Here is a 9427-nt window from a genome sequence, read left to right on the forward strand (position 1 = left end):
GAGGCGTACACATCAGGGAGTTTGATTTTATACACCAACTTATATAGTTGTATATACGTAATTTTGAGGGAATATTGCTGAAATATTACTGTCCCTCCACGTACTGCATTTGCTTAATTTTTTTTATAGAACTGGTAACGTACATGTATATCGTGATACTCGGGTATAACGTTATGCAAGAAATATCAGAGTATAACATCGATTTAATGATTAAGATTATTTTTACTGCTTTTCAACAAGTTAACAACTGCACTGGATGTAGGCTATGCCTGTCCATTTCTCAAAGTGGATGTAGGCTATGCCTGTCCACTTCTCAAAAGAGAATAACGAAATGTATTGATTATACCGGGAATGTTTGGTTTTGTCTTTTATTTAAACCAATCACGTGATTTTATACAGGGTATAAATTTACATGGCGGGAACTGTATAATGACCTGATATGTATAATGTCCTGATGACCTGATGGCGTGTATTTTGTAAAATATTGATAAAAATGTTGTTCTTATTTCATTGTACAAATCAGTATTTTACAAAATAAATGCCATCAGGTCATCAGGTCATTATACAAAAAATCAGGACATTATACCACTGAAAATATTATATGCTCTGAAAAATTTATTTGAAAGAAGTTATAAATTATTTCTTGTGTTTTTCTGAGAGAAAATAGTATTATCTGTATAAATATGTAAAAATATTGTTCTTATATCATTGCACAAATCAGTATTTTACAAAATACACGCCATCAGGTCATCAGGACATTATACATATCAGGTCATTATACAGTCCCTACAGGGCGCCGACCAGGAAGAGTAAACACAAACTAGGAAGAGAAAACAAGGACATTGTCGCCATTTTGAGTTGTAGTCATTTGTGAGGTGCGTAGTTTGTTAAACGTATCAATGTTATTACTGATTGTAGAAGATTTATTGTAATCTAATGCTATAACAGAGTAGGCGAAATTATTTGCCTAAACTGTACCAGTTTATGAATAACGTTAGTTTTGAGAGAATCCTTAAAATGTCGCTGTCCTTCCAAATTGTCTATAGCTTGATATCTATTGGCTAGCATATCATGATACTAAAATCATCCAGTTATCTTTTTAATCTGATAAGATAATTTAAAGCTGCTTGGTCCGATTTTATGTCAAATTTTATGCACGCTTTTAAACGATGGCTATGCTTAGTATATGTATAATAATAGACATTGCAGTAGTTTTACCCGTCAATTATGTCAAATTTCAATGAAGAAAAATACGTACAAAATTTGCTAACAAAACAAACGACATTAAATGGTACCGCGTTATTTCGCCTCATGTTAAGTTTCACCCCTGACGACGAGAAGGGTATAGTTGTATTACGACTTTGACATCGCTTTAAATAAAGGTCGAAATGATCAGACAAATTACAAATAAACATGTGTACGTTTTGTTCACTAATATTTCCAAAGTCTGCTTTCTTTACAATCGATGCATAGCATGCGGGTTGAATAACCCCAATCATTCGGGGGACGAAACCACGTGGTTTCCTTTTCTAAACATTCCCGTGATGCATTTTGGTTTGTTTTTTCGTTTGCCCAAAGAGAAATTATTTTTATTTACTTTAAATATTTCTAACTTTGAAAGGAGACTGATTCTGCTGGTGTAAATAGGAGAAAGTCCATAACTTCCTAAGATAAATGATTTGTATGGAAAAAAAATTTGATTCTGTAATTACAAAAAAATCGGACCAAGCAGCTTTAATAAGATTAATGTGACTGCTATTGATAATTCAACTTGTCAGACATTAAAACTAGCACAGTTCTTAGCGTTGCCCGGAATGTTTGGTTTTGTGTTGTATTGAAACTACTCAATCACGTGATTTTATACAGGAAACCTAACCAGGAAGAGAAAACACCAAGCGCATTGTCGCCATTTTGAGTTGGAGGTAAAAAGGTTTGTAATTTGTAATTGCAATAGAAAGTGGTAGATATAATGCCACAATTAGGAATGAAAGATATTGTAATGCTTGTAAAACTGGTGCAATTGAAGATGAAACTCATTTTCTTTTTCAATGTAAAGCCTATTCTCATCTAAGGAACAATTATTTTAGTAATTTTTATAAGATAAGTAAAATAAATATTGCCAATAACTTGGACAAAGAAAGATACATTTTACATGTATGTTTAAATAGTGAAATACATACTATTTTAAATATTACTGTTAAATTCATTAATGACTGCTTTGAACACAGATGTCAATTAGTCTAAGGAAATGTTAAACTGATCTATATAGATCAGTAAAAATATATATACTGTACATGCAACTATTGTAAACATACAATGATGTTCTTATATATTCATTGGGCCTTTGCCAATTATTGTAATTGTGTCTGTGCCAATAAAATATTTGTATTTGTATTTGTATTTGTTAACTGTAGGTATAACTATTTTCTGATTAAGTTGATAATATAAACCTAGTGTTTTATCTGTACTGTCGTGCCCCCAATTCTTGCTGAGTACCATTTCTCACCAGTGCATTGTTACTTCATATGTCGTATATGATTTTATGTTGTGATAAAATGACATAACTTGCACTTGCGAGAAATGGTCCATGGCAAGATTTGGTTGTTTGCCAGTAATTGTCAATTTAGTTTTTTCTGATAAAATTTGGCCGTTGTCTGTCATTGTTGTAAACTTTTCACATGTTCATCTCCTCCAAAACTGTTAGGTCAATTTCATCCAAACTTGGCACAAAGCATTATTGGGTGAAGGGGATTTAAATTGGGCCACATGTACACCCTTTTAAAAGGGGGTGTGATTTTGAAATATTGAAAATTTGCTGTTGTTTTTGGGTTTTTTTTCCTCATAAACCTGAAAATAGGGTGGGGCAACAATGGGGGTTCAAATTTTTACATGGGAATCTATAGAGAAAAATCTAATTCTCAAAAACCAATCTGTCTGAGAATCTGTAGCTTGTGTGAAAGAACTCAGGGATTGTAGATTCAAGTGTTTAAATCATGATTCCTGGGGTATTGTTGCGCCACTACAGGAGGGTTGAAATTTTACACAGGAATACCAAGGGCAGAAACTTACTTAAACACCATAGTTGCCTGCAGGGCTACCAGATTTTATAAATGTATAAAGAAAAATCTTAAAAACCAATTGGCCAGAAAAGCTGTTACTTGTGTGGAAGCATCCTCAGATAGTGTAAATTTAAGTTTGTTTAAAACATTGAAAATTCTCGCTCTTCCTTTCATTCAGATCATGCTTGCCTTGATTACAAAAATAGCTGAGAAGTCATGATTGTGGACTTTCTAGATTTAATAACTGTCTTTTTGTGAAAATGGCGGGCGGGCAGCTGCCAAATTGGTCATTGTACGAATAACTCATCCTACAGTTTTCAAGATAGGAAGTTGGTTTTTTTTGCAGATCAATTGTACATATATCAGAGGTGTGCATATTGCTAGGATTTTGATTTCCGATAATTTTTGAAAAAAAAAATAGCTTTTGAACTTAGTCATTTTTGGGCAAAATATTGCATATAGGGTACTCCATTTCACTTGATACGGGTTGACATGGATTATGGATACAGTTCACATAAATGAAAACCCAGTTTGCTTTCACATTGACAACTTTTCACTTGTCTTAAAATTTCGCTCGATTCTTCATGTTTTTAGACCATTCACTGTAAATATCAAAATTTGTTGGCCATGCATAGTCATCAATTTTCTTCTTATTTCGTATTTTGATACCCTTTGGTGAATTGAGATGCAAGACCACTTTAAACGGTTGTTATGGGGACCGGTTGGCATTGTAACAGAAGCAAACAATTAAAGATTGGCATAAAAAATATTGTGAATTTTAAAATTATTGAAATAGTTTAATAGTGCTACCATGGTAACTAAACAGCACTTCGAAAATACTATTTTTTTTATTTTATTCGAACATAAATAGCTTTAATTGGAAGAAAATTAAAATCTTGACCCGACAACAAAGATTATATATATATATATATATATATATATATATATATATATATATATATATATATATATATATGTGAAATCCGTTACACCGAATGAACCTATCAAATTTAATAAAGCTACTTCGTTCCAAACTATTTAATTTTCATAAAAATTGAAATTTACTAAACGATAAAAATATTGACCAAGGTATTCATTGACAATGACAGTAAATGTATACTTACAATTGGCATGGTTCATGTAAGTTTTAATAGTATAGAAATCTATTGATCATATATTCAACAGAATATAGAAACACTGAACATAATTGTTTAATTCTATGCATAACGGGGAAGTAACTTCATTAAAGTTAGGAACTTTATATTTCCAATAGAAACCGGTGCTGTTGTCTAATAGTTCTTTGAAGTAAAATCTTTACAGTTCTTTAATAAATGATTAAAATGGGAAATTCTGAACAGCAAACTAAGTAGAGTACTAATATCAAGTAATCTGTGGCTTCAATTTCTTAGAGTTATCTTTAAATATGGTGCAATCAAGTTCAATAGACATGATAGACTAGTTATACCCCCGCTCCGAAGGAGAGGGGGTATACTGTTTTACCCTTGTGTGTCTGTCTGTCTGTCCGTCCGTAACAAAAATTTCTGTTGCATTTATCTCAGCAACTATTTATCGCAGATGCTTGAAATTTTAACACAGTGTTTGTTAAGGCATGCCATATCGTGGGATATATTTTTGTACCAATCGGACGTCATCTTTCTGTTAAATGAGTACTTTGTTTATTTTAGCCAAAATTTTTAAACAAATTTTCCTCAAAGATATTTCAGCAGCTATTTATCGCAGATGCTTGAGATTTTAACACACTATTTGTTTAGGCATGCCATATTGTGGGATATATTTTTGTATCAATCGGACATCATCTTTTTGTTAAATGAGTACTTTGTTTTATTTTAGCCAAAATTTTTAAACAAATTTTCCTCAAAGATTTCTCAGCAGCTATTTATCGCAGATGCTTGAAATTTTAACACACTATTTGTTTAGACATGCCATATTGTGGGATATATTTCTGTACCAATCGGATGCCAGCTTTCTGTTAAATGTCGACCTTGCTTATTTTGCATATTCACATCAGAGCGGGGGTATCACTAGTGAGCATTGGCTCACAGATATCTTGTTTGCTTGGACAAGTGTCCAAATCGATGACATTTAATTGCTTAGTTTAATGGAAATTCTTTATTTTATAGAAAAATAGACTGATATTTAAGTGTCAAAATTTGTGTTTTGTTCCGTAAGGGTTGTCAACTACTATACTAAGCTTAAATATTTCAATATAAGGGCATTTCGTTCAATGTGCGAAGAAAAGTACTTACTATATTGGCCATTTTTTTCAGCTAGTAGCCGTATAATTTTCGAATAGAGACAATAACTGCATTATTTTTACCAATAGCAGCCATTTAGTTACTACTCCGTGTGTTTGGAGTTAAAGCAAGCGGTGCTTGCCGACATTTGTATAGTAAATGATATTGTCCTACATGTCCTGCGGACCTGGTTTAACAGGTTGGACCAATCACCCAAATTGGTCACCATAGCCTGTTTGGGATATAATGTCTTAAATAGTCAGTCACACTCTTTAAACAAGTTATATCTATGAGAAATTTTTGTTTTTAAAGAATTTAAATGTCTCCCTGTCATTTCAGCTCTAAAGTGTCCTGTTTGCAACAAGAACAATATTTTTCTTTAAAAAATACCAGTTTTATAAGAAATAGTCAAATGGACAAAAAACTAAAAAAGTCTTTTTATTTTTTCAGAACATGAGTAAAAGTATCTGACCATGGACAAGCGCTGGGCCCAGGATGTGTTACGGTGTCGTCTCTGTAAGACCCCGGGCCCCCCTATGTACTGTGACATTTGTCACATACATCTGTGTAAAGCCTGTGTGGGGGAACATCTCTCTGATCAATCCAAAGAACACAAAGTACTGCCATTTGAAAAGAGAGGATCTACTCCTAAATGCCCAAAACATTCCACAAAACTATGTGAACTTTACTGTAAACAATGTGACATTCCTATTTGTGCAACATGTCTTTCCTCTGAAGAACACAGTGGCCATAAATATATTGAAATATCTAAAAACATTGACAGCAAGAAAGAATTAATTCAAAAAGATTTACAAGAATTAGAGAAATCCATTTATCCTAAATACAAAGAGATTGCTTCCATTAACCAAGTCCAAAAATCTGCTCTGAATGAAAACTCCCAGAAATTAACAACAGAAATCGACAAACATGGAGAAGACTTGCACAGAGAAATAAACACCATTATCAGAAACATGAAATCTAACGTGGAGGAAACGGACACCAAACACCTGGCTGTCTTAGACAAACAGGAAGATGAAATTAAACACACCATTTCTGAAATCACACAGACCATTACTGAACTGAAGACGTTACTGGACTCCAGTGATGTCAGCCGTGTCTCTGCCTACAAATCCAGGAATGATGAATTCAGAAGATTGCCTCCTAAACTCACAGTGTCCTTACCAAGTTTTACCCCTCAGAAGATTAACAAAGAACAGCTTTATCAACAGTTTGGTTCTCTGTCAGCGTCATCTATCAAAACAGAAGAACATGGCTACACCATGGAATCTCCCGGTGCTGAGTCCTCTCCCGCGGACAGACCGCTCATTGATGTACCACGGATCATCACACAGATAGACACCGAGTATGAAGAATTATACAGTGTGTCCTGTCTGAGTGATGAGGAGATGTGGACGTGTGGTTATGACAAAATCATGAGACTGTACAACCTCCGTGGGGAACTAGTGAAGTCAGTCCAAACCAAGTCAGGGAACCGTCCATATGACATAGCAGTGACAAGGAGTGGGCATCTAGTTTATACTGATGACGATGATAGAACTGTGAACATAGTGAAGAATACACAGATACAGACAGTGATCAGACTACGGGGGTGGGTACCTCACGGTGTCTGTAGTACCTCCTCTGGTGACCTCCTGGTTGTCATGGTCAGTGATGATGATAAACAAACAAAAGTTGTGTGTTACTCTGGCTCCACAGAGAAACAAAGTATTCAGTATGACGACAAAGGACGACGTCTCTATTCATCTGGTGGATTATATAAAGCTAAATACATCAGTGAGAACAGGAACCTAGATATCTGTGTGTCAGACGCCCGTGCAGTAGTGGTGGTCAATCAGGCCGGGAAACTCCGGTTTACCTACACTGGTCCTCCCTCTACTACCTGGGGATCATTTAGTCCACACGGCATCACAACAGACAGCCAGGGTCGCATCCTGACAGCAGACAGTGACAAGCACCGTATCCACATCCTGGATCAGGACGGACAGTTCCTCCGCTACATTGACAACTGTCATTTACGTGATCCATACGGTTTATGTGTGGACACCAGAGACAACCTCTTTGTGGCTGAGTTATCAGGTAAAGTGAAGATAATACAATATGTGTAGAACATTACACAGCAGTGTAACATTGTTTGTATTACATGTTGACAAACTGACTGTCTGTATATATATAACATGTATTATCATAAAGATAATTAATTGTATTATATAATAGAGTCATGCATATAAAATATACGTCCATTTAGTTCATGTCAACAATATCATTGTGTTTGTTTATCAATTATATGTTTATACATCACAATAACAAACTGTTTTAGTGTAGTGATTGTATTGTCAATGAATTAAATGTTTATACATTTAATGTCTAAACAAACTGTGTACATTATAAGAATACAATCAGAGAAACCTTGTTTGGTATTTGTCAAAGAAATCAAAACATTTTAATGTTGATAAATATCTGTAAAAATCTTTTTTAGCTTTCCTTTATCATGTTTATATTAAGTTATGAGTTAATTTCAATCTTTTTAATAAGAATAGAAATATAAATCATACATTTTCTTTTCTCAGAAAAACTGAAGGTACCACATTTGTTGAACATTAGAATGGTGTTTATTTGATCTTTGTTCCGTTAAGATTTTTGTCACTGAAGATTGAGTAACTTTTGTTTCTTACACTCTAGTAATAAACCCTGCAGTTGTACATTGTATACTTTAAATAATGTGTTATCATGTCTAATAAATGATTTGTAAACAACTTTGTTATTTGGTTTTTATTAAATTTTCTTTGACCCCATCATTTTAAATATTACAGCATTAAAATGTACTTTCAGATTCAAAGGAATAGAGCAAAATGTCTGAATATTTGCGTGATCTGGTAAAAATTGTTAAGACTGAAACATTTTTAAATTCTCCTCAGAAATTGAAACGGTGTTGTTTGTTGCACCGCAACATCGGAGATGTAATGCCCCGTTTTCTTTATCAATGATTATGTTCCCTTTAGGAAGTGTGCAATCTACTTAGATTGTAGGTATTATAGGTGGGTAGATGATGTCGTCAATCCTTGTGTACAGGCTGACTATTGTTATAGCATGTCCAGTTCAAAAGGTCAATTGGTCAGTAGATTATGTCAACAAGAGTCTTGTCCAATCGACGTCTCTTGAGTATTGATTGACAGTCATCGATTCCGACGATGTTGGTAAACATTAGGATTAAACATGCTGACAAGACGAAGGGTGCATAATAAGGTCAAAGGTCACAAGGAGACGAAGGGCGAATAAGATGACGCAATGACTATTTATTTCATTGTTAATAAATACATTTCAATTTATTAAAACTGCAGGATTTTAGAAAAGAGTCAGTCTAATTTTTTTTAACAACGCGAAATTTTGATTGCGATTGAGCCCAAGTAAAATTTTAAGCGAAACTACTGACTTTTCATCTGCGCAAGCAAAGCGTTTCTGATCCGCTGACTTTTTAGGTCACTTTAGACGTCACTTTTGCCGTTATTATTCGTGTGTCGTGGTGCGACGTGCGTCGTTCGCCGTCTGTCGTCTTTTTAAAAAAATTATTTTTAACTTCTTTTTGGAAAATGTAACGCCCATTTTTACTTCGGTTTAGAGCAACTCTAGGTTAAGAGGAAAGATATACTTACCAACCCAGGGGCCTCATGGACGGGGCCAAAAATTTGAAAAAATCTTGAAGTTCCTCTCTACTCTCACACATATATGAAAAAACTAAATGGTTATGGTGTCCATGAAGTCTTCTACCAAGATTATGAAATCCATGGCCCCTGTGTATGGTGTTCAAATCTTAGGGCGGGGTCAAAATATGTCCATAATGATTCTTATTACATTTGTACATTATGAAATTCACTGCCCATGTGACACGAAATCAGGCTGTTTATTATAAAAAAAAATCAGGGGTGGTATGTGAACATATAGGGAACATGTATTTTTTTAAGCCACTTTAGTAACTCGGATATTCATCCTGCTATTGTCCGCTCTCCTTCCCACTTTTGATGAATCGACATTTGGGGTGATAGACTCCAAAATGAAGCTCAAAATGCAAACATAGAACAACATGAAAGGTATATC

The 9427-nt window shown here is 34.2% G+C and overlaps 1 protein-coding gene across 2 annotated transcripts; it reads left to right on the forward strand.

Annotated features, from left to right (window-relative positions):
• The first annotated feature begins 1790 nt into the window (after positions 1 to 1790).
• On the forward strand, positions 1791 to 8089 carry LOC128158468 (tripartite motif-containing protein 3-like). Of its 2 annotated transcripts, none has more exons than XM_052821325.1 (2): positions 1791 to 1930; positions 5765 to 8089. In XM_052821325.1, the coding sequence occupies exon 2, from the start codon at positions 5788 to 5790 to the stop codon at positions 7438 to 7440; it is 1653 nt and encodes a 550-aa protein (XP_052677285.1). In that variant the 5' UTR covers positions 1791 to 1930; positions 5765 to 5787; the 3' UTR covers positions 7441 to 8089. The 2 variants fall into 2 exon arrangements, with proteins under 2 accessions (XP_052677285.1, XP_052677287.1); XM_052821327.1 differs by having other exon boundaries at positions 1864 to 1922.
• Positions 8090 to 9427: the final 1338 nt, after the last annotated feature.

Source organism: Crassostrea angulata, chromosome 8 (genome assembly GCF_025612915.1).
Source record: "Crassostrea angulata isolate pt1a10 chromosome 8, ASM2561291v2, whole genome shotgun sequence".
Taxonomy (NCBI): domain Eukaryota; kingdom Metazoa; phylum Mollusca; class Bivalvia; order Ostreida; family Ostreidae; genus Magallana; species Magallana angulata.